The sequence below is a fragment of the Schistocerca gregaria genome, chromosome 2 (genome assembly GCF_023897955.1).
Source record: "Schistocerca gregaria isolate iqSchGreg1 chromosome 2, iqSchGreg1.2, whole genome shotgun sequence".
NCBI classification, from domain to species: domain Eukaryota; kingdom Metazoa; phylum Arthropoda; class Insecta; order Orthoptera; family Acrididae; genus Schistocerca; species Schistocerca gregaria.
The window spans coordinates 89,394,311-89,421,884 of NC_064921.1; the positions used below are offsets into that span (position 1 = coordinate 89,394,311).

The 27,574-nt window shown below is 36.2% G+C and overlaps 1 protein-coding gene across 1 annotated transcript in view; it reads right to left on the minus strand.

Annotated features, from left to right (window-relative positions):
* Positions 1-1,320: 1,320 nt before the first annotated feature.
* LOC126336391 (general odorant-binding protein 83a-like) overlaps positions 1,321-27,574 on the minus strand; it is a 43,741-nt gene continuing 17,487 nt past the window's right edge. Inside the window, exons 2-8 of the mRNA XM_050000066.1 lie at positions 26,804-26,879; positions 19,212-19,264; positions 16,006-16,041; positions 12,683-12,785; positions 5,569-5,633; positions 1,878-1,925; positions 1,321-1,557 (exon numbers count right to left, since the gene is read on the minus strand). Coding sequence (XP_049856023.1) covers positions 1,908-1,925; positions 5,569-5,633; positions 12,683-12,785; positions 16,006-16,041; positions 19,212-19,264; positions 26,804-26,879 — 351 coding nt within the window. The 3' untranslated portion in view covers positions 1,321-1,557; positions 1,878-1,907. The remainder of the gene's footprint in view (positions 1,558-1,877; positions 1,926-5,568; positions 5,634-12,682; positions 12,786-16,005; positions 16,042-19,211; positions 19,265-26,803; positions 26,880-27,574) is intronic.

A 27,574-nucleotide genomic window follows, 5' to 3' on the forward strand; every position in this document is an offset into this window, starting at 1 on the left:
TGAATTTTGTGGGGTGTCATAACAATTTTAAGCTTATGGATATGGACACAATGGGAATTTTGACATTCTATTTTTACCAAAATTCTTAGAATATGTTGGCTAGAAATTTGACATAGAGATGACCAGCCTTTTTAGACATGTATTAACACTGACATAATATTTTTGTGATGGTGGCTACTACAAGCAGACAGAAGAATTTGCCATGTTGCCAGCAACAGTTATATATAACATTTCAAGGAAGAAGTCCAATGGAAACCTATCTGTTTCTTTTCATTCATTGTAATTAATAATCTTTTTTTTCAGGCAGAGGGAAGTCTTCTTGTAGCTTATATGAAGGAACATATAAATTTCCACTTTTTTGCAGGCCAGGACCAAAATATGCCGCTAGCATGTGGATTTATTACATTTGCGTAATACTAACATGGACATTAATGAGTACTACCCAACAAAACATACCGAATAGATGGTCAGGTGGACAGCTCATCCTCTTTACATCCAAGAAAGAGAAAAATGCAGATGGTAATATGATTTATTATTATTCTCTATAATTGCTAAATCATGTTTAAAATATTCCCTTTTATGGCCTTCACTTATCTTGTATGTTTTCCTGTCCATCATTCAAGCACAGCTCTCAAAGAATTCATTTAGGGTTATGGTCTGGGACTTTATTTCATTTTTTGCATATATGGCTACTACCACTTTCTTTATGTTATGGCTGCAGAAATGTTATTAACTTTCAACCCTGTAGATTCACCTGTTCAATTTATTCAACTTCCATTTGATGTTTTGTTCTGGATGTACTGGTTAGATAAGCTGATCTTATCTATTCAACAAGCTTCTTATTTTTTTGATGGAAATGTCAAAATAATATGATTGTTAACCTTTGAGATGTCCATAGAGACAGTTTCTCTCCCACTGTTTGTTTCAAATGTGTGTGTGTAGTTACTAAGCAGTTACTTTGTTCAAATGTGTATCATACCATCTGTTATGTCTTCAACTGAATGGTGAAAAAATCACAATTTCCCTTTTTTCTTAGTGACTCCCCAATATCTACATTAATACATTGCACAGAACATTTCATCCAGCTCTCATCATGCTGCTCAAAGAGTATCGCATTCTGCATATACTCTGATTCCATTGAACCAGACACTCTTAGTTATCAGTTACATTATCTTCATCACGTATGATGTCTTATTAACCTTTGCTCATTTAGTGCCTATCTTATCGTCAGAGTGATCAAACAGCAGTAAATATAACTTTTATTCATGAGGAATGGAATGCTAATACATTTCACATAATTGTGGATAAAATATCTCTGAGTTTAATGACATAAAAATATTGTGTGCTTTATTGTCTCAATATCTGTACATCACACATAAAAAATATTGTTATCTAATCAGAAACATCATAGATGTATCATACATTTTTGTCTGTAAAGAGATTATATTCATGAATAGTATATTCAAGAATATTATCAAAATAGTTAATGGTAAAACCACAGGTGTATTTCCTGGAGCAAGACATGCTTTTGGTGACAACATCTGGGAACAATGGCATCTGTAATAAATACAGAGTATCATCAAATTATTTCACTATAAAATTAATGTCTCACTACCTCTTCACTAATAAAGAACAAGTTACACATATCCCTACAAAATTTTGAAGATGTATGTGCAAGAGGCAAACAAATAAACTAAATGGAAGAAAAAGGTACTTCACATTTCAAATTAATTATTTAATAAAAATGAGAAATTGAGATGTTTATATTAATTTGACAATCCTTTAATTGTGCTCAGTTGTGCCTCTTTGTTGTCACTATTAAAATGTCTCTAATAGTGCTACAACATATAAGGTGGTAATACAAACAGTTTTATTACCTCAATGTACTTCAACTCAGCATCACTGTATTAGACAAGTATGTAGTCCTGAAATAATAAAAAAAAGCCACATAAGAAATTTATTACTATCTATGATACTACATTTTTAATATCCACAGTCAAATACCAAAAACAAAAACTAGTAAACCATACAGTACAAAGTGGGTAATGAAATAAGCTACAAAAATGGTAGAAATGGGAACAACAGGAGTCATGTCACTAAAAACACACAGTATGTTCTGTTTCTCTTGTAGTTTCAAAAACCTTGTACAATGATGATATAGAACATAGCAATAAATTCTCATATTGAAGTACTGTTGTTGTTGTTGTGGACTTCAGTCCAGAGACTGGTTTAATGCAGCTCTCCATGCCACTCTATCCTGTGCAAGCTTCTTCATCTCCCAGTACTTACTGCAACCTACATCCCTCTGAATCTGTTTAGTGTATTCATCTCTTGGTCTACCTCTATGATTTTTACCCTCCACGCTGCCTCCAATATTAAATTGGTGATCCCTTCATGCATCAGATTATGCCCTACCAACCAATCCCTTCTTCTAGTGAAGTTATGCCACAAATTTCTCTTCTCTCCAACTCTATTCAATACTTCCTCATTAGTTATGTGATCTACCCAATTAATTCTCAGCATTCTTCTGTAGCACCACATTTCAAAAGCTTCTATTCTCTTCTTGTCTAAACTATTTATCGTCCATGTTTCACTTCCATACATGGCTACACTCCATACAAATACCTTCAGAAACGACTTCCTGACACTTAAATCGATATTTGATTTTAACAAATTTCTCTTCTTCAGAAATGCTGTCCTTGTCATTGCCAGTCTACATTTTATATCCTCTCTACTTCGACCATCATCAGTTATTTTAGTCCCCAAATAACAAAACTCATTTACTGCTTTAAGTGTCTCATTTCCTAATCTAATTCTCGCAGCATTACCAGATTTAACTCGACTACATTCCATTATCTTCGTTTTGCTTTTGTTAACGTTCATCTTATATCCTCCTTTCAAGGCACTGTCCATTTCATTCAGCTGCTCTTCCAGGTCCTTTGCTGTCTCTTGACAGAATTACAATGTCATCGGCGAACCTCAAAGTTTTTATTTCTTCTCCATGGATTGTAATTCCTACTCTGAATTTTTCTTTTCTTTCCTTGCTCAATATACAGATTGAATAACATCGGGAATAGGCTACAACCCTGTCTCACTCCCTACCCAACCACTACTTCCCTTTCACACCCCTCGACTCTTACAACTGCCATCTGGTTTCTGTACAAATTGTAAATAGCCTTTCACTCCCTGTAATTAACCCGTGCCACCTTCATAGTTTGAAAGATAGTATTCCAGTCAGCATGGTCAAAGGCTTTCTCTAAGTCTACAAATGCTATAAATGTAGGTCTGCCTTTCCTTAATCTATTTTCTAAGATACGTCATAGGGTCAGTATTGCCTCACGTGTCCCAACATTTCTACAGAATCCAAACTGATCTTCCCCGAGGTTGGCTTTTACCAATTTTTTCCATTTGTCTGTAAAGAATTCGTGTTAGTATTTTGCAGCCGTGGCTTATTAAACTGATAGTTTGGTAATTTTCACATCTGTCAACACCTGCTTTCTTTGGGATTGGAATTATTATATTCTTTTTGAAGTCTGAGGGTATATCACCTGTATCATACATTTTGCTCAATAGATGGTAGAATTTTGTCAGGACTGGCTCCCCCAAGGCCGTCAGTAGTTCTAATGGAATGTTGTCTACTCCCGGGGCCTTGTTTCGACTTAGGTCTTTCAGTGCTCTGTCAAACTCTTCAAACAGTATCATATCTCCCATTTCATCTTCATCTACATCCTCTTCCATTTCCATAATATTGTCCTTAAGTACATCGCCCTTGCATAGACCCTCTCTATACAACTTCCACCTTTCTGCTTTCCCTTCTTTGCTTAGAACTGGGTTTCCATCTGAGCTCTTGATATTCATGCAAGTGGTTCTCTTTTCTCCAAAGGTCTCTTTACTTTTCCGGTAGGCAGTATCTATCTTACCCCTAGTGCTATGCACCTCTACATCCTTACAATTGTCCTCTGGCCATGCCTGCTTAGCCATTTTGCACTTCCTGTTGATCTCATTTTTGAGAAGATTGTATTTTTTTTTATTGCCTGCTTCATTTACTGCATTTTTGTTTTTTCTCTTTTCATTAATTAAATTCAATATCTCTTACCCAAGGATTTCTATTAGCCATTGCCTTTTTATCTACTTGATTCTCTGCTGCCTTCACTATTTCACCTCTCAAAGCTACCCATTCTTCTTCTACTGTATTTCTTTCCCCCATTCCTGTCAATTGTTCCCTAATGCTCTCCCTTCGGTTTTGTCAGTTTATCCAGGTCCCATCTCTTAAAATTCCCACCTTTTGGCAGTCTCTTCACTTTTAATCTACAGTTCATAACCAATAGATTCTGGTCAGAGGCCACATCTGCCTCTAGAAATGTCTTACAATTTAAAACCTGGTTCCTAAATCTCTGTCTTACCGTTATATAATCTATCTGAGACCTTCCAGTATCTCCAGGATTCTTCCATGTATACAGCCTTATTTCATGACTCTTGAACCAAGTGTTAGGTATGATTAAGTTATGCTCTGTGCAAAATTGTACCAGGGGGCTTCCTCTTTCATTCCTTACTCCCATTCCATATTGCCCTACTACGTTATCTTCTCTACCTTTTCCTACTATCCAATTCCAGTCACCCATGACTATTAAATTTTCGTCCTCTTTCACTATCTGAATAATTTCTTTTATCTCATCATACATTTCATCAATCTCTTTGTCATCTGCAAAGCTAGTTGGCATACAAAATTTGTACTACTGCAGTAGGCATGGGCTTTGTATCTATCTTGGCCATAATAATGCGTTCAGTATGCTGTTTGTAGTAGTTTACCCATATTCCTATTTTCCTATTCATTATTAAATCTACTCCTGCATTACCCCTATTTGATTTTGTACTTACAACCCTGTATTCACCTCACCAGAACTTTTGTTTCTCATGCCACCAAACGTCACTAATTCCTATTATATCTAACCTTAACCTATTTTCCTTTTTTAAAATTTTCTAACCTACCTGCCCGATTAATGGATCTGTCATTCCACGCTCCGATCCGTAGAAAGCCAGTTTTATTTCTCCCCCAGATATCCAAATGGGGGCCTATTTTACCTCCGGAATATTTTACCCAAGAGAACACCATCATCAATTAACCATACAGTAAAGCTGCATGCCCTCGGGAAAAATTATGGCTGTAGTTTCTCCTTGCTTTCAGCCGTTCGCTTTACCAGCACAGCAAGGCTGTTTTGGTTAGTGTTACAAGGCCAGATCAGTCAATCATCCAGACTGTTGCCCCTGGAACTACTGAAAAGGCTGCTGCCCCTCTTCAGGAACTACACGTTTGTCTGGCCCCTCAACAGATACCCCTCCATTGTGGTTGCACCTACGGTACTGTTATCTGCATCGCTGAGGCAAGCAAGCCTCCCCACCAATGGCAAGGTCCATGGTTCATGGGGGCGGATACTGATATTCAAATTATTAGCTAGATCATGTAGTCAATGAAAGGGAAAGCAAAAACAAGCAGTAAAGTAGTAATTCTGGGTAACATATTCTTAGGACTACACAAAAAGCAATTAGTTGAGGAAGCCACATTCTTACCTTTGGTGCTTGCTTGAAGAGGCACTGATTTATTTTGAATGCTGTATCACAAGCATCACTGCCCTCTGTGAACAAATAGTAGTTTTATATATTGATTACATCAGTTTTTTAGTTCTCTATGTTAAACATTTTAGTAAAATTGTTTATAATTTATTCATGTTAAATGGACTGTGTTTATTTTCTGCGTATGTATAAATACTGACAAAGAAAATTTTGATTTGATTTGTGGCATGTCTATGGTCAAAAGATAACCAGTATCACTTCTGTACCCTAATATGTGCATTATTTACTTAAATAACTAATAAAGTTTGATAAAAATTTTCTAGTCCAGCACATCATACATCATAATGAACAACTGTGACACATTCCAGTTAAATGCCACCGTGGGACTTGATCTTCCTTTCAAGAATACTGCACTCCAGGGGCATATCCAGCAAGCAGCAGCAGTAAGTAACTGCCTGCCTCCTCCCTTAAAGGTTTGATATTTACAGACCAAACTTGCAGCCTGCCCAGCCACACAGACATCTTACCAGTTTAGCATAACACTGAAGAAAGCCAGAACATGTAATGAGTAATGACTAGTTACAGGTGTACCTAGGTGCCATTGTTATGAAGTCTCAAAACTACTTCACATTTGACCACTATTCTCCTTTAAACTCAAAACTCTGTGTGTGAAAAGATTCCAGTAGCACCATAGCTCCAAATCACATTTTTTTCTCTTGTAACGAGCCAGTATCAAAAACTACTAAAAATGATAATACATAAATCTTTAAGAAGTACCTGAACATTACTTGCCTGGCAGCAAAATGTTACATACAAATTTTACAGAAATTACACTCGGTCAATTAAATACCTTGCAGATAGTAAGTATCTATTGTAAGGTGATAGTGTTAGTATGTATTTTGAGTTTTATTCTGAACGATGTGTTTTGTTTCCTTCAGTCCTCCCTTTCCCAAAACACTAAAGTGAAAAACCTCTTCCCCCCCCCCCCCCCCCCCCCCCCCAAGCTTAGGTCACAGGGTAGCTCTTGCTGGTCTCCCAATTGTGCAATTGCGCTATGCTTGCATCCCTCAGGAACTATCTCAAAGTTGAGAGATATTGAGAGAAACAAGTGACACATTGGAACTTTAGGTCGGACTGTGACATATACATAGATGCCACAACTGGTAGCAAATTATCTTTGAAATACAGTGTTCCAGGTCAGATCCCAATAAAGAACACAGTTCTAAATTGTGTGAAATTTTCATTATGATCACCAATTTCCAATGTAAATGGGCACACTTAAGCGACATAGTGGTTATATTAATAATTGAGAATGGGATATAAAATATTTTGGGGCTACAGAAAAACCAATCAGATGATTCTAACCGTAGAGAAATGGGAAATGCTGATAAAAAGAACTTCACAAGCAGTAAATTGCAGTGAGTCAGTAGCTGGGAAGGACTGCAGAAACTGCAGCAGTATTCATAATGATATTCTCAAATAATTATCATCCACTACTTGTGGTGCAGCAATGGAGAATAATTCTTTTGGATCACTCAGTCATACAGACAAAGCAACAGATTATCAATCAAACAGCTCTTGGTTGAAGAACTCAAAACAAATGTTGCCAGGCAATGTATCAAGGACTGACAATGAAAATCTCAATGATTGTGGTATACACACAACAGTTTGTAGTGTAACTGACAGTGGGATAACGCACTAGAGAGGGTAAAAATTGTCTGAAAGATACAATTTATTGTTGTATACCACTGTAAATAGAGCTGCACAGACTGTAACCCAACATTACCACTAAGAGTAATAATTTTATTGTGGATCAGCAGAAACAACCTCTCTAGTCAGATAAATAACACTTCCTGTTGCCCAATAACAATGGCAGTGTCAGTATACTTCATCTTTCAGAAGACACCTACTTAATTTATGTACTACAATTGTACACATAATAATGATGGCATTATTTTCTGTGAAGCATTTGAAATCGTTACAGTAGGCTTTACAAAGCTGTCAGCTACATTGTCATTGTTTACCACTTGCGTTTCTTTATGGCTAATATCTTACTTACTGTAAATGTACTGTAGTTTGTATTGCTTTATTCATCCCATAAATTGTGATTTAGTACATAGTTTTTACAAATGAAATAGCGTAAATCAAGTTTGAAATAGTATGTACAACTTTATACATATTGTGATTTAGAAAACAACATTTGATACGTGCTGAATGTTGGTAGTATAATTATAAAAACAGTAAGATGATTGAAACAATAATGTGGTCAAGAATATGTGACCCATTATGCTATATTTTCTTGGATCTCCACAAACTCAAATATATAATAAAAGAAGTGCTGTAGCAAGTACTCTTTTAGTTTCACTTCACACTTAAGTAAATTTTGTGATAAAGACAGCCTACGAAATGTTACTCTACTGACATGCAAGTAATGCTTCTACCCAGTATCATGAGTGGAAATCACAATTATGCTTGAAGATATTTTCTTCTTTTGGTGTGCTTGCTTTTATGAAGATTAGTACTTTATAGAATATAAAAAAAGAAGGGGCAGTATACTAAGACTTTTAAATATTGGTCTACAGGAGTTTCTGTACTTAGCATGTTTTAAAAGTCTAACAATATTTTTTTGTTGCCTAAATATTTTCTGCTACATATGGAAATCTCCCAAAAGATAATTTCATACATCAGTAGTGAATGGATACTGTCATAGTACATTCTGACCACTGATGCATGACTTGTCTTTTGTGAGAGGATTCTTACAGCACATATAAGTGTATTTAACTTTAACATTATTCAGGTGTTCATTTCTGGTTATTCTGGACATGTATGCCTAAAAATTTTGTTGCATTCATAGATGAGACAGTTTTTTCTGTCAATTTTAAAAATAGGTTTTGTCAGGTGGAGTTTCTGTGAAATGTGGAAATGGATTGACACTTTTTTCAGAAATTATTATTAGCCTGTTTGTTATGAAGCATTGTGTTAATTTTGTATTATATCAGCAGCTGTTTTTTGTAGGCTGTTTTTATCACATGATTTAATTAGGCTATTTGTGTTGTCTGCAAAAAGTACATTTGTTTCTTTTGTAAATTTTTCTGATAGCTCATTAACATAAAGAAGGAAAGTATTGGACCCAAGAACTGACTCATGAGGGACTCCATGTCTGATTTTTTTGTGTATTACTATAAAAGTTAGAAATTTTGTGCATTTATATCTTTGTATTTTATTTGAGTAATCTGTTGAGAGGTAAGAGTGGATCCACATGTTTGGTAGGCCTCGTATTCCTTATTACTTAGCTTCTGAAACAGGATGTCATGGCCAACTACATCAAAAGCTTTGATAATGTCAAGGAAATTGTCGGGACATGTTGTTTATTATCTGTTGCAGTTAGAATTTTATCTAGGAAGGCAAAATAGCTGTTTATGTTGATCTGCCAGTTCTGAAGCCATGTTGTGAATCACTTATCATTATTTCTTTATTTTGGAAGGCTTCCTTCAAAAGTGCATAACTGTGCTGTAATTGCTGTGAGGTTCCTTCATTTGCTGTATATTTACCCTGTGTAATGTCAGGAAGCACCATCTCAAGGCTCACAAAAGTCTCCACATTTTATGCTTCTGAGCTTTTATCAGTTGCATGGAGATGTAGAGTAGTATCTACCTCTGATCATGTGCCAACAATGTATGCATTCATTTTGCTTGTTAAAGGCCTTAGGCCTGTTCCAACTGGCAGACTGCTATACAAGTTAGTAAGAAGAGTGATCTATGATCATAGGAAATGTCATCAGCATGTTGGCAATCCCTCCTGCAGTTATTGCCATAGATGAATATTGAGCTGCTGCTTCCTTATTGAAGCTGCTCCTCATTTGCCCTCATGGGGCTGAATGATTCTCCCTTTCTCAGAAAATATCTGATGAGGTACCCAGGAATCACACCCAGGTCCTTCTCCACCAAAAGCAATGACACTGAGCATTCAGCTGTGGAGGATAAATTATTTCAAACAAATACCATCATGTGGCAATTCTAGGGATTGGCTCATTGTTGAGATTCCTAAAAGAGTGGATCATTCATTTTTAAAGCCATTTGTTAATGCCAGCAATATTTATAAAATTCCATTTTATATTACTCATTTACTTACAGACAGGTTGCATGAAGCTTTAAGAGAAAGTATGCTTTATGACCAGAACCAACTAAACACTAATAACCAACTGACAACGTCATGTTAAATTCATTTCTGTGTTTAAGTGCTTGTCCACTGAACATTTTCATGTTTAAGCTCTTTAGATGTCTTTCATGAGAGGTACAATAACATAAGGAATAGGATAGATTGCTGCTCAACATAAAGATGACCCATTGAATTGCAGACAGGCACAACACAAAGACTGTCACACAAGCAACTAGTGTCCAAAGCCTTCTTCAGCAAAGAAAACATACACAGATTCACACAAGTAAGCACACCTCACACACTTGGCCACCACCTGTAATGTTGACTGGAATGTCAATGTCACAAGAATAGCAATCTGGAGTGGGGTTGGGAAGGTGGAGGGATATCAGGGTATGGGTGGGGGAGAGAAGAGCGCTGCCTGGCAGCCATAGCTGCATGTGTATCAGTCTTTTCATTGTCCCTGTCTGAGACTCAGCAATCATCTTTCCCATGAGTAGCAATCTATCCTATTCCTTATAGTGTTGGTATTACAACCTGGAGATTCCATTGTTTCATGGGAGTCAGAAGTATAAGATGTTTGATTACAAATATTCAATTTCCCTGCTCGTGTCTATGTACTTTTGACAACAGTAAAAAAGTATGTACAGCTGTCTAATGGAGATTCAATGCAGAAAGTGCAGTTTAGTAGAGTGAACTATGTCTCCAGTCATGGACAGTACAATGTGGCTTGTGCACAGTGTTCATTCTGCAAACACATCTCAAAGGGACATTTCAACCTTTGACTATGAACACATTGTCACTTTATGGTGAGAAGGGTTGGCTGCTTAGGAAGTTGTCCATCAAATTGGCATACCACAGTGACATCATTAAACATTCACTTGTTGTTGTGACACACAAAACATTGAAGATATATCTCATAGTGGTTGCCTTTGGTAAACACCACCATCTTTGACTATGATGTACAAACTATGGCTTGTAGGTACCAAACCAAAATGCAACAGAATTGTGTGCTGTCTTTTTGAAGGCTATTGATTGGTCTGTGTCAACCCAGACAGTATGTAACCATCTCCAAACAGTTTGACATCTGAACATCCATCATGAACAAAAATGTAAACTTCCCATCACTACAATGTGTCAGAACGGTGGTAAGTCAACACCTTGAATGGAACCTAGAGCTATGATACTCACTTTTCTTTACCACCAAATACAGGATTTGTCTGAAGAGTATGGAGGTGGCTAGGTACCAATGAATACAGCACATGGACTCAGCAGGAAGTTATTTTTTGGTTTGCTGTCATGTATGAATTTCAAATTCCTCCCTTCACTATCAAGGGTGACTTGAGGGCAGTGCAGTAATGGGACAGTATCTTCCAACCTATTTTCCAGACTCAGCCAGTATTTCACCTACAGATTCATCTTGTTAGATGATAACGCAGAAAGTTATTCAATTTTGCAGCCATAGTGTCCACAGTTGCTTTACAGATGCTAAAGGTATTTTAATTCCGTCTATGAAATGACTAAAATGTGTGTTTATTTTAGCACATGTGTTTCATTTTATTAATTTAAATGAAATATTTTTACTTTTTGGTTTGCTTCTAGTTTTTTTAAGGAACTGTTTCTAGGTTCTGAAGGAAAGCAAAATTATAAATATGTTTCATTCCAGGCCTTTGACAATATTTTAAATGAGTAAAACAATGTGTGTATATTAAAATAAACACTCATTTTTAATAGTTGTAAAGATGGAATTCAAATGGCTTCGATAATGCAAAATTCCTCTGTGAGGCAGGAATCAACAGTGCAGAACAACCTGTGGTATCTGCTGACGTGAAACTGATTGAACATGCTAGAGACCAGTTGAAACTTATAGAGTGTCATCGCAGGAACAGTGTTTGAACACAAGATGATCTCAGGAGGGACATTGTTGAAGAGTGAGACAGGCTTGTGCACAACATCTCAGCATATCAAAGAGCATACAAGCGTATTACAATGCTTGAGATGGAGCAAAATATTATTTATAAACTTCCCCAGCAACAGATTTCGATGTTGCAGATGTACAAACATGCACATTTACAAACAGACTGACTTCAATTTTGGTTACTGCTCTGTTTTTATTTCCTGATAAAGTTCCACATCTGTGAACATAGATGAAGCTACTATGTTCACAGATGTGCAACTCATAATGTTCTCTGAAACCAGTTACCGAATGTCAAGAATGCATATTCCCTGGATTTGACTTCTGTATGAATGCCGATCTCACACATCAGCAACACTGTAAATGTGATATGTCAGTACACAGTAGCAGAAGAGCTCATCAGTCATTTGATAACAACTTAATTAAAATATTTTATTTGAAGAGGAACAGATACATGTTGTTGTAAACATAGACTTCCGCAACCATTGTCACAGTCAATAAAATTCTTGTTGGTTTGAGGCTGCATTGTCAAATATAAAATTCTGATGTCTCAGCGACTGTTGCAAGATGCCTCCCTCAGGGTGTACTGCAGTACACCCTGAGAAAGGCATCTTGCAACAGTTGCCGTGACATCGGAATTTTATAATAGACAATGCGTCCTCAAATCCAGAAGAATTTTATTGACAGATACATGTAGGTCCACATCACATGATTTCATGTGACGCATATCTGGAGAAGATATTCATTGTTATCCATTGCATCTTGATACTGAACAGATGAAATAAACTACATATGTGAGTTAAAATGTGTCTGACATGAAACAGTCACTGTAGTAAGTTTTGTAAACTCTAATACTTCAGTAAAATTATCTTTATCTGTACATTTTAGAAACATAATGAAGTCTTTGTAAGTTAGTACATAAAGATAAAGATGACAAGCAGCAAGAGTGTAGAGTTTTGTTTCTGTCTACATTGTTGGCAGTATATTTTTCTGACATATTGCGAGGAGCAAATAATAAAAGTAACTTGTGTATGTACTCACTTTCATCCTTGCAGGCAGTAAGTGCCTTTGATGCAACATCTTTGAGATTATCAGGCAACATTGCAATTGCAGTATCAGCATCAAAGACTCCATCATCTGACATCTGCAACACAGAATTTGCTATTTTATAATTAAAGGCTAATTATAGACATATTTCCATTTTAAAGATAGTAAAATTATCTTATATTGTTTATCAGTACTTGATTGAGGAGAACATAGTGAGAAAATGTGATAAACTATGGATATTCTTTTTCTCTTTTTCTGTAAGTGCTTGTTTAGCATGCTTCATATAATTATCCTTCATTGATAAATGTCTTATCATGTAGCATACTCAAATATACAAAAAGTCTCTGAGCAGCATATCTTTTTGTTTTGTCCCTACATTAAATGAATATAAGCTGCATGTACAAACACTATCCTTGCACATTTTTGTGAAGGATAGTATGTGTTTCTTTTTTCTCCCCACATTAATTATTTACAAGCTGCTAATAGAAACACCACTCCATACTTTTTTGTAAATTCATGAAGCTTGTAGACAAAGAAGTTTATAGGAAAGTAGACAACCCTAGAGCAGAATGCAGATTGGATGTAATCTGCCATGAAGATAACTCAAAGGATGAATATAACTGCCACAGAACCATAGATAAAATATTAAGAAACATAAAATTAATGCAACATGTGATAGTAAAATAAGTATCATGAAAATATTGTATTATGCTAAAAGCAAATTACAGTTTCTAGTGTGTTGTAGAGGACAGTCTTCCTCAGATTCCATCAAGGAGGAGAACCTTTAGGAATGTGGAATGAATCAGTGTATGCATTAATAAAAAACAAAGACATGACAGAAACTTAATCTGTATACAGTACAGTAATAATAATAAACTATGACTATGCTGCTCAATACTTTTCACACTTACGCTAATTAAATGTAACTGAGTAAACCAGTAAGAAACTGCTACTTGGAAAAAAACCTGCTTCCTCCTCTATTTTGTTATATAGCTGATGTTTATCTGCTATTAGTAGATTAGTGTTTACTTGATTACAATAGAATTTTTCAATGAAATATTTTTTTACATCTATAAATACTTAGACCTGGTTATAGCACATTATTACTTGTCATATAACTTTATAACAACATCAGCTAGTAACAGAGCTTTTCAATTACGTTATATCAGATTTATTTTCCACAAATCTTACATATCAGTTAAGTCAATCCACATCTATAAAAAATTAAACATTAATATGAAACTAAGAACAAATATTGTCACAACAGAAAGAGTACTCTCTCTCTCTCTCTCTCTCTCTCTCTCTCTCTCTCTCTCTCTTTCTTGCTTTCTTTCTGTGTGTGTGTGTGTGTGTGTGTGTGTGTGTGTGTTTTTAATTATTGTACTGAAAGTTGAAGGAGTGGAAATTTGAAAGTTAGTTATGTTATTTGGTCTCAAAGTTTGACTATGTATCACCAACAAATCATTTGCTAGTGAGTAATTACTTTTCCTTATTACTATATACAGGATGTTCAAAAATAGATGTCACGTATTCCTACAGAAGTTAGTACTGATCAAAACTAGAAGAAAAGTTCCAATAATGATATTTGCAGATACCAATACCTGTTGAAACATGGACCAATCTGCCCCTCATTCCCATCAATGTGTTAAGTAGAAATCAAACAATGGAAAATCCAGGATGGAATGTAACAATACCAGAGAAGGAAAGTTGCTACTCACCATGTAGCAGAGATGCTGAGTCGCGATAGGCACAACAAAAAGATTCATACAATTATAGCTTTCAGCCATTAAGGCCTTTGTCAGTAGTAGACTCACATACACACATTCATGAACGCGCGCGCGCACGCACGCGCGCACTCGCACACACACACACACACACACACACACACACAAACACACAACTTGCACACACATCTGCAGTATCAGAGAGCTGAGAGAGCTGAAACCACACTGCACAAGTGTTGTTTCAGTTCACTGAGACTGCAGACGTGTGTGCAAGTTGCATTTGCATGTGGGTATGTGTGTGTGTGTGTGTGTGTGTGTGTCTACTGCTGACAAAGGCCTTAATGGCTGAAAGCTATAATTCTGTGAATCTTTTTGTTGTGCCTATTGCAGCTCAGCATCTCCTCTATATGGTGAGTAGCAACTTTCCTTCTCTGGTGTGTTAAGTAGAAGTAGATATGATAGGGAATGCTGTGTGTGGTTACTATATTTCCTGACAAAATCTTCAGCCATTCATCACTGTGAATAACACACTCTTTCAAATGCACTTATCTCCATTCAAATTGTGTCACATGCATTTTTCAAACTCTCCTGTAACAGCTGCACAGAGTCAGTGGCTTGGGCATACACCAAGGCTTTTGTATGTTTCTAGAGCCAGAAATTCAATGGGTTAAGGGCCAATAAGTGGGTAGACAATGCTACCAGATATCCTCCACCAATCCATCGTGTGTGAAATTTTGTGGTGAGGTACTTTTGCAGGATCCAGTGAAAATGAGGTGGTACCCCTTAGTGCATAAACAACAGTTGTAGTCTTCCTCTAAAGGTAACATTCACCAATGGTGCTGGTAATTCAATGCATAGAAACCATTAATACACAGCACTTACTAACCTGTTTGGTAAAGTGTATGGCCCTACTAGTCTGTCACTGACAATTCCTGCCCATACATTCAAACTGAAACAATCCTGATGACACACCTCACCTCCATGATTGCTTGAGGATTTGCATACTGTAATAATCTACTTTTAGCAATGAACTGCAACAGTAGGATGGTCTGTACCACCAAATACTACACATTACTTGTCACATGTGAAATGGCCATATCTCATCAGGAATTAATTTCCAGACCTATAATTGTTGGAGCTTTTCTTCTAGATTTGACCAATACTACCTCCTTTAGGTGTATATTAAAAAGTAGGCCTAATACTTCCTATTTACTTTGGCACTAGCATATAATTAGAAAATTATAACTGATAAACACAATTTAAGACTGAGAAGACATTTCACATGTCATGATCTAACACTTTAAAAGATTTTAGACTGAAATGTATGATATTTGGGTTAGTTGCAGTTTGCCCATTTATGTGTTTTCAACTAAGATATCATATTGGAAGAGACAGAAAATGTTTTTACTAGACATTTGTGAAAGTCATCACTTCTTCTGGCAACTGCTGATGTCATCACTACTATTAAGGAAATTGTTCCATGAGACTGATAATTAATCACTGAAGTAACCCACTGTAATTACCTTAATATGTGTAAGTATTTGAAAAATGTTCATAACATAAAAAGAATTCCTGAGTTTTATTTTTACTTACACATGTCATTTGGACGAATATGCACTTCATGTAGCACTGGAACAAAATGTAGATTTTTAATAAATTTACTGTACAAAAACAAATGGCCTTAGACATCTACTGTTCAGAAAACAAAAAATTTCATTTTTCAGTTTTCCTGTTATAATGCACAGAATTATGACCTAACTGACATAGATTTCAAAACAAATAAAAATAAGCTGTGAAGATTTGTACATCTATTCCCTACAAACCACTGTGATGAACATGACACAGTGTATTTCCAATCTACCATGTTTCAGGACATTCCTCCCCCCCCCCCCCCCCCTGCCCCACCTGTGTATGGAGTGCAGAAAGAACAACTCTCAGGGGGACCATTATTCGCCATATAATGTAATCAATCTGGTTTTGTGACTCTTCAATATCCTGAATCTTCAACTACTCAAATTTTCATTCTACGATTATTTGAGATTATAAACAGTTATTAAGTAAATGAATGCAACACAACTGAGTTTACATTATAATTCTCTTCTTGTTTATTGATACTAGGCAAACAGCCTTCTTGCAGTGCATTAATACAGATTTTGCAAATGCACATTGGTAAGTTACATTCACTCTAAATAGTCTCACAGAATTTCACTAGAGGCAAATGAAACAGCTTTTACTGACTGAATTCACACCACAGATTGAATAATAGCATAATGACATCATGGATCAACATTGTTTACAACTGATTGAATATTCACTTCCAACTGACTATGGTTTTCCATGCATGCCTATGTAAGGATGCAAAAAGTATAAGAATGACAAAATATTGACAGTTTAAGCTATTACAATTTAGATATTAACACAGAAGGCAGAAAAAGTAAAACAAAAATAAAATAGTTGGTGAAGTTGTCTTTATTAGCTATCAGCTGTGTAACTAGAAACTTGCAAAATTGTGGGTACTGTTATATGACATCTTAATGAGCAGTGACTCCACCAAGAAATTTCTAGGAAGTTAATTACTATAATTTGAATATTTTATAAACTAAGGTATTGTTTTAGGAAAGGTATACATTTTGGGAAAACAGTAAAACTGGGGTTGAAAAACTGTAACACTGGATTTTGGAAAGGATTACATGTTAATATTTGAATATTCCAGAATATTACAGCTTTAAATATAAATAACTTTTGAAATCTTGAGGTTTTGGAAAAAAATAAAATATTTGTTAGGAAATGGAATAAGTTATATCAATCTCAAAATAAAAACTCCCTAACAGGCATCATAAGAAATACACACAAATCAGAATTTTATAGGATAAAGAGACCATATACTTTTGTGTTGAAGGGAACTACCTGAGACATGACACAACAGGTTATAATACGTGCAGACACAATAATACACCACAGCAGTTGACTTCATATGGGTTATATTTTCATTGTAGTCTTGAATTATAGAATACATTCTTAGAAAAAAACTAGTCCATGTACATAAAAAGATGGAAATACTGCAGAGACCATCACAACACTACCGTAAAAATTTAGAAAAAAAATGTAGCTTGCAACTGACAATATGACAATATACACACATAAAAAAAAGTTTTGCATCACCTCAATTCTGAGAATTCTGGAACCTGTACAGAAAATTGGAATAGAGATCAACATAAACATCATTTCTGCCTTGTTGCATTCGCTGGACAGTGTGTCTAAGGCATTCAGTCTGACTGAGTTGCCTCCAGACATGTCTCTGACCATTGTCTGGTTGAAGGCATATGCAATACTCATCAGTGAAGAGAACATGAGGCCAATCCTGAGCGGTCCATTCGGCATGTTGTTGGGCCCATCTGTACTATGCTGCATGGTGTCATGGTTGCAAAGATGGGCCCCGCTGTGGAGTTTGGGAGTGGAGTTGCGCATCATGCAGCCTATTGCGCACAGTTAGTCATAACAAGATGTCCTGTGGTTGCGCACAAATCATTATTGCTGTCAGGGTTCCTCCGAACCATAATCCGTAGGTAGTGGTCATCCACTGCAATAGCAGTCCTTGGGCAGCCTGAGTGGGGCATGTCATTGATACTTCCTATCTTTCTGTATCTCCTCCATGTCCAAACAACATTACTTTGGTTCACTCCAAGTCGCTTGGACACTTCCCTTGTTGAGAGCCCTTCCTGGCCTACAATGTGGACACAATCGAACTGCAATATTGACCGTCTCGGCATTGTTGAACTACAGACAACATGAGCTGTGTATCTCCTTCCTGGTGGAATGACTGGAACTGATTGACTGTCATACACCTTACATCTAATAGGTACTGGTCATGCCTGATTGTTTACATCTTTCGGCAGGTTTAGTGAAACCTCTGAACAGTCAAAGAGACTGTCTCTGTGATACAATATCCACAGTCAATGTATGTCTTCAGGAGTTCTGGGAACTGGGGTGATGCAAAAAGTTTTTTGATGTGTGTGTAATACGAATTTGATTGTAGTCATACATGTTTGAAATATGTAATTTATCATAACATGCATAAGGTTCAACAAAATCAATGAAAGATAATGGGGAAATGATGCAAAAAATATAAGAATCTAGAAACTGGAAGCAAATTAATCTGGCACACTTGTAAAGTGCCCCCTGGCTTTTATCCTGCAAAATACTGACTGAACAATAAACTGGTACTAGTTTCCATGGTTAATGTACACACATCTGCAGGGATTGGTCATATTTCTATCTCTTAGTGGGTTTGAATATTGTCTGGATATATCATGCTGTAGTGTATTTGCGGTGCAAATAGCAAAGGCTACTCTCAGCATATCATGGGGCATGTAATGTTGCCCTGTTAGAGGGTACAACATACACAAGGGATGATCAAATTTCAGTAATACTTCTCGTCCATCCACACCAGCTCACAGACCAAACTATGATTATTCTGAAGGAAAAGTTGGTGCAAAAAATCTTGCTCAATAATAAACCATCTCCTCAAAAGTAGTGTTATTGTTGACATATTTCAGTGTTTATCCCCATCTTTACAGTGTCATAGCTGGACGAAGGCACAAAAATCTTTCATGTGTAGTTCACTTTAAAATAGAAAGATTTATGCTAAACAATTTCTATTTGGGCTCTATTCATTGACAGAGACCTGAAGATTTTTAACAAGTACATGTGCTACATGCTTTTTATCTGTACAAAGAGAAAACTGTCATGTTGATATGTAGCAGAAAACAGTTATTTAAAATATGTGTATGATTACATACCTTCAAATTGCCATCCTCAATGAAATTCCCCTTCCTAGCTTCATCAATGTTAGCTGTGACAAATATTTTAATTAGCATTTTCTTATAAATAAGTATGACATAACTGTTAAAACATTTATTAATAACCCTTTATTTTTCTGTTAGCTTACCGGTGTGTTTCAAAATTCACGAAGATTGAAAATACATTAATGTTTAGGTCATATACAATTCAAGCAAGATTTGGAATTGAGGAACATTCAGTGGGAATGACCAGTGATAACACTGATGATTATGAAGTTAAATCATTAGACTCATATATAAGAAACACAGTTGAAACAAGAAATGACAATCACTGCCATTATATTAAAGGAAGTACTTGTAACACAGCAGACTTATGTTTTGACATGAACAGTGAATAACTGTCAAAATCCATTTTTACATGTGGCAGCCCAATGTAGCAAAATGATTTTTCAATTAGTAAATATTTGTTGCAGAAAATCAATAAAATTATAATTTATTTCTTACTTATTGTAGCCATGACAGATGGCTACACTAACAAAACAGCTATGTATGTACTCCACAACGTTAAAATTTAACCAAGTATGAACTACACAGTGAAGGATCCATGCAAAATATTGATAAATCTTATTTACAGTCCGGTTTCCTGGCATATGGTAAGTCCTTTTTCTGGAAATTAGTAGTAAATACACATTGATGTTCAACCATGAGCAATTCAGTTCAAGATTGCTGCTCTATTAGACAGAAAGTGCCCTTGTGGTAACACCGAAAGATATAGTTAAGCTTGGTATGCAACAGAAATGTTGTCAGGTCTTGTAGTGGTTATATATTCCTGACATTGTCAGTTTATGGATGGTATGTAATGTATGTTAACTGAGAAAAGTTCACAAGCCAAGATCACTAAAAAAAGCATGCTGTCATCATTGGATCTGGAAGAAGATGAAAAAAAGTTGACTGGAAAAAATTTGTTGTAATGCAATAAATGCTGATGTTCTAAATATATTATTAAGATCCATCTTTATACATGATGTTTTTTTGTGTATAAAATGTAATGAAGATAGCAATAATATGTTGTTCTTGATTTAAATCATGTCATTGGATGTCGAGGAATGCTTATAATAACCCAATTAATTTTGAAAATATAATGTAGTAATTCTGGATTATTCTTTCAGGTTTATAAAATGTATTAAACAGTTTCTGAGAACCTTCTTCAATGTGATAGTGTTGATAAAATTGTTCTGATTTTGATGTATTATTTAGATTTATATTATTTACTATATAAATTCTAAGAACAAGTCAACATCAATTTAATTTCGTTTGATGATACAGATCATGATGAATGTTGTTCCATCATATCTCCATTGGGTACCTAGACATTGGCTGACATACATGGTGTAGACAAATTTCGTAATATGATATAAGATTGTTATTTTTTAACAGTGATCTTTTTATAGTATCATGTTTATAGAATTGTTTTTTTTTTTTTTTAAGAATAAAAAATAGAAAAATATATTGAATAGCTATTATGATGAGAAATTCGAAACATAACTATAGACATTCAGATGTAAATTATAAACAGGACACAGAGTATACTAGAAGACTGACATCCTACCAGAAGAATTTCTTTTTAAATACTTATTTATATTTAGCACACTGAGAGTCTAGTTCTTGTTGCCTAACATGCATCACACATATTTTATCCTATAAAATTATTGTAGGTACACACACAAATTATGTGTAAAATTTCTATATTTCTCTGAGTTTAATTGATAATAATGTAAATAAAAATGATCCTTAATAATCTATTACCAATTATCTATCTATTATGTATCTATGTTTTATGCTGTATGCAAGAAAATAATCCAGTCAACCACCACAGTGCCACCTGGTGGATGTAAATGATAGTCGTTCTGTTTATATCACTTTTCTGTCAGTTGCCAGCTGGTGGTGAACAAGAACACTTGTAAATGCCACTGTATTGTTCTATTTATGTTTGTACATAATACTTTTATATTTGACGTGCTGATGTATAGTGATCTTAATGGCAGTGGGACGTGTGTATGCAATGTGAAGTGACTGTCAACACTAATGTACAATATGTAGTATAATTTTTGAAGCAGGTATGTTATAATTCCATAGGTTGTATAAAAAAAACAGTTTATCAAGTTGTAATGTATTGATTGCAAATATTTTCCTTTCAACTTCTGTTCATCTCTTGCAGATCCAACGATGACAACATAGCTCTATCAAAACTGGTCACCCGATAAATTGCATTTTTAGTGATCTTCGCTTGTAAAGTTTTCTTCAGTTATCTTGTAATGGTTGTCATCTTAATAGCCAAGGTATGTGGTATCTCCAAATTAGTTTGCAACATGACTGCAGGCACACAAATAGCCATTTTTCCCTTTCTCTATTTGCGAGTGAAGCAGGAGGGGAAATGACAAGCTGTGGTACAGGGTACCCTCTTCCATGCACCGTATGGTGGCTTGCAGAGTATCTATGCAGATGTAGATGTTGATGTAGATGTAGGTGCCAAATGTGCTTGAAATGTCACACAGGCACATAACGTATCACATGCCACCATGAGTATCACAATTTGGGGAAAACTGCCACCACCAAACTCAACCAGCGTAAGCAAAAACTCTTTGTAGATGGTGATCACTTTCAACTATTATAGATCAGAATAGCAAATATGTCAACTACCAGCAAATAATATAGAAACTTACTTCCAAACATGGGTGTCCAATTTGCACCTGCAGACAATAGTCTATGTACCTTCAGCAAGATAATGACCCATGTCCTTGTTCCTTAATTGTATCAGAACCACTCGAGTAACACAGATATGTGCCTGCTTATATGGCCCATGAGATGACATGACATCAGTCCCATTGAGAACAGCTGGAATGCCATCAAACAATATGTGTGCTCCTTTCATTCGTCTCCAAACAATTTCTTTAGTTCTCATGGAGATGGTTGAATGTTCATGTATCCGAATGGCTCCCCAGTGCATTTTGTGTGTCATGGATACCATGGCATGACATATTATCATCATCATCAAGGTAAAAGGAAGTCTACATGCTATGAGATAGACGTCTAACTCAAACGTTCCTGAGTAAATAAATCACTGTAGTAAATATAAATCTAAAACAATTTGTGGAGAATACGTTGATTAAAAATTTCAAAACATAGGTACCAGCCCTTTGGAAGAATTAGGCAGTATGAAAGACAGTCACATTTCTTGAGAACAAAGTGTTTCATGATAACACAGTCATATAAAAGATTCTTGGACTTTTGCTGTGTTGGTTCAGGGTAAGACCTTGAGCTTTCAATGATTGCCTCTATTATTTTTATCAGGAGCAACTGACAGTCAAAACTGTTGCTGTGGTGGCCTTATATAGCCAATAGATAGCTTCTGATTGATAATTATGTAATGCCATTGCAGATGGTGTCAACATGTGTGTTGTTGGTAGTGTCACCTCTCCAGCCAAGCGTATGCATTGCAGCAAGAGCTTGCTTCCATGGACTGCTAACATTACATCTGCTGTCACTATTGAAGATCTGCTCACACATTCTTATTTCTGCAGGCTCTTTAATAAGATTTCTGGTATGTGGAAGTCTGGGACAAAACTTTCAATTTCTCAAATAGCATTTGTTTGTGAGGCTGTGCTCAGCAGCTGCAGTTTCTCCAGTTCTCGATTTTTATATGCCGTTGCTGCTCTGCACAGCAGTCAGAAATGGTATGGATGGACTGATCAATGTAATTGCTTTCGCACTCACAAGAGACGTTACAAACCACAGGGATCCAGAGGCCAACACCTGTTGAATACTCTGTTTTCCAGCCTCAGTTGGTCTCATATCAAAATTAATTAGCTATAAGTTATATACCTATTTAGTTTTTTATGTGCCTATGTAATTAGTGTAAAGCAGGCTTAGATTACTGTACAGGTTCTGTCTACTGTAATATTTGTATGTAGATGTTTTTGTTTACCAAGTTGTCCTTTTTTGTCTGTTATTCCCATGTTTATATTTATAGTAGCATTAGAGTATTCTGCAAGGACATAGCATCTCCTTTATCTTCTTAAGATGTCAGAAAATAGATCTCATACCTCATCTTCAAAGGACTCTGCCAATTTTAATGGATGTAGTGTTACAGAAAGGAAGGAATGCAATTGGTAGGTTATCCCATGAATGTCCAACACTTTCATATTTCCTTTTCTTGGAGCATACTGATTTCATATTGTGTGAACCATAGCCATTCTTTCAGAAAACATACTTCAGATGATTAATTTCAGAATCCAAGTTGTTCTTGTGAGAAACTGTTTTATCTCTGTGTACCATTGTATTTAAAACTGCTCTCTTCTGGAGTGAATGGTGAAAACTCTGGGCGCTAAGATATAAATCAGTATACATTGACTTGCACTACAGTGAGTGGCCAAAATGTTGATCCGTCGTTTATTATACCAAAACATCTAAAAATGGCAGCCTTCCCTCTTTCTCTATCTTGATGGTGAACTGGTTGTTTGGGTGCACTCTTTTCATAAGTTTCTAGAAGTGCTCAAGAGCTTCTACAAAATGTGGCCAGACCATAAATGTGTGTCAACATAACTATGAGGGTTGGAAGTTAAATAGTGGCGACTATATATTCACTACCAATACAAAAGAGTTACAGGTACATGTTTGCTCCTGTTACTGTTCTTCAAAGTAGACACCAGAATTGTGTAGAACCCATAACCAGTGATGTGGAAGGCATTGTATACCGTTAAAAAGGCCTGTTGTGTTGATGATTTGACTGGAGTGGTCTAAAGTTGTGGTGATTCTCATGTATGACTGTGGTGGTGTTATCCTAATGCATTATGTTCCTCCATGGCAGACTGTCAATGCACAGTATTACTGTTCATTTTTGGAGCATCACCTGCGACGAGCTTTGTGAAAGAAGCTGCGACACTTCCTGCACAACCTACCCATCATTTTGCATGACAATGCATGGGCACATACAGCACAAACTGTGGCTGCTCTGCTGGGAAGTACTGTACCATTCACCATACTCCACAGACATAAGTCCTTGTGACTATGATTTGATTCCAGAGATAAAGGAACCACTTTGTGGCATTCGCTTCAGAACTGTTCCAGAGATTCGACAGGCAGCAGACCGCTCCATTCACACCATCAACACAACAGGCTCTGCTAATGGTATACTGTACCTTCCATATCATTGGCAAAGGGTTCTACAGAATGCTGGTGACTACTTCGCAGGACAGTAACAGGTGCAAACATGTAACTCTTTTGTATCAGTTGTGAATAAATAGTCGCTACTATTTAAGTTCCAACCCTCATATAAAATGAAGATGGATGAAGAGGGGTCAGATGTAATGCACATTCCTCCAAATGTTCTATAGATAAGTTGACCATTGTTGGAGCCAGTGAAAAACCCATTGCCATTCCATCCATTTCATAAAATTTACTGCTGTGCAAGAAGTAAACGGTGGTCATAAGATGGAAGAACTTTATATTTTCAGGAGGAAAATGCTGTGCCAACAGTTTTAATGTGTCCTCCACAGGAAGATATTCTTTGGGCCAACTCTAACTTATTTAATTTTCTCAATGAACATCTGAGAGTTTTTGATGTGATGTACACTTTGGTGAACTATTGGAATCATCAACTTAGTTAAATATTTGGCCAGCCTTTAGACAGGAGAACTAATAGCGCTAACATCAGAAGAGCAGACAGAGAGAAGGCCTCCATGAACTGCAGAAAGATGAAGATCTTGTGGTACTTCTGGTTGACAAGGGAAATGCCACAGTTTTTCTTAATAGCCCTAAATATGACAACAAAGTGGCTTCACTGTTGAAGGACAGTACATACTGATGCCTAAAATGAAACCCAACTTTGTCATACAGCAGAAAAATGGTGGAGCTCCTGAAGAATTCTGGTCCACCACAGGACATCGTCAAAAACCTTAGAGCATGAGCTCCTAGACCTCTTAGGCTGAATGGGCTACCTAAAGCCCACAAGGAAGGTATTCCAAGGAGGTCATTTGTTTACACTATTGGTTCTCTTACCTAGAGGCTGATTAAATATTTAACTAAGTTGATGATTCTGATGGCTGGTGACTGTGAACACTAGATTAAAAATCTCAGATGTTCATTGAGAAAATAAAACAGATTAGGGTTGGCCCAAATGATATTTAGCCATGTCGGATGCAGTCTTGCTGTTTACAATAGTTCCTGTAGTGGACACATTTAAAATGTTGGCAGAGCATTTTCCTCCTGAAATGATAAACTTGTTCTGACATGTTATGATGACCATCTGGTTCCTGCCTGGTAGTAAATTTTATGAAATGACAGATGGAATGGCTATGGATTCACCAAGGCCTCTAGTAATGGCTAATTTTTTTATGGAAAATTTTGAGTATTGTGCATTAAATTTGGCTCCCCTTCATTCCTCTTCATTTTATCATTATGTTGATGACACATTTATGTGTCCGACCACTTGGTGTAGAAGTTCTTGACCACTACCATAAACATATGAACAGCATGCACCCAAACATCTAGTTCACTGTCAAGACAGAGAAAAATGGAAGGCTGCTATTTTTAGATGTTGTGGTACAACAAAAGTCTGATGGATGTCCCACTGTACTGTAAGCTGATGCACACTGATTTATATCCTAACACCCAGTCCAGAAGAGAGCACTTTTAAATACACTGGGATACAGAGCAAAACAGTTTCCGACAAAGACCACTTGGATTCTGAAATTAATCATCTAGAGTATGTGTTCCAATAGAACAGCTATGGATCATATGATATGAAGTAAGCATTCTCCAAAAAAAGGAAATGTGAAAATGTTGAACATTTACATGATAAGCTACTGGCTGAATTCCTTCCTTTCTGTAGCACTATATCCAGCAAAATTGACAGATCCCTGGGAAGAAAAGGTATAAGGACTGTTTTCTGACCTCCTAAGAAGATGCAGGAGGTGCTACGCCCTGTTAAGGACAGTCTTCACTTCAGGATCCCTCAGATTTAGAACATACCTTGTGAGTGTGGAAGCAGTTACATTGGTCAGTCCACTGGACAATTTCTGACCTCTTTGCAGAATATCAACAGTGTGTCAGAAATCAAGAACTGGAGACATTTGCATTTGCTGAGCACAGCCTCACAAACAAACATAAAATACTATTTGATGAAATGAGCAGAAATAATATGTGAGGAGATATTCAACCATGACAGAAGATATGATCCTAGCTGTGCTTGGAGGCAAGCTCTCAATGCAGAGAAGAACCAAAAGCTTTTGTCTCAATGTTTCTGCTATGACTGGAGTGTGTCACCACCAGCACAGGCATTGACACCATCTGGGATGACATTACATAATTACTGACTAATCAGAAGCCATCTATGGGCTATAAAAAGACACTGCAGCAGCAGTTATCATAGTTAGTTACTCATAACGAAGACAATGAATTTAATCTTTGAAATCTTGAGGTTTTACTGTGAATTTACACGATAAGAAGTCCAAGAATCTTTTATACAGTCACATTTATTTTCCATTAAAATACACACAACACTTTATAAGTATACTGCTCAGGTAATAACGTACCATCTGATGCACCACTCTCACCAAGACATGACTGGTGAAGCTGCTCCATCATTTCCTTCATGTCATCATCTTGACCCTACTCAAGAAAAAAAAATTAATTTCAGGATGTATTTGGCTAATAATAGTTTCTAGTCACTTCAATAATGGATTATTTTCAAAATTGTCGAGACATTGTGGTTATACTGATATAGTTCATGGGATTATTTCCTTGCATCATATATGTAACACAGTAATGAAAGGAAAATCACATTGAGAGCTAGATATTTATTTACCATCTGTTACATTACATATGAAATGTGCTAGAAATGTGATGAGACTGGTTTTTCTGAAGTATGAATTTCATTCCTTTTACATGTCAATGTTTTTACCCTTCAAAACTGTTGCATTGGCAGCTATACTTTAATGGTAGCACTGTTTCCCATCTTTGATGCAGTTCTTGTATCCTTTTGTTGTAATACCATTCAGTAGTTGCGCTCTTCTGGATACTATCCAAAGTACCAAGTTGACTTATGTTTAAGTGGTTTTTGAGGTGAGGAAACAAAGAGGAATCACAGGGACTGGGATCCAGGAAGGAACCACAGAAATACTATTTCTTTCCAAAAATTCATTGATGAGGATTGCTGTATAGCAGAGCCATTGTCATAGTGGATCTTCCAAGCACTTGAAATCCCTAGTTTCACTCATACCACTCATTCTCTGAGTCATTGAAGGACTGACTGAAAGTTTATCCTGCAGGCACAAATTCACTGTGGATGATCTCATGACTGTTAA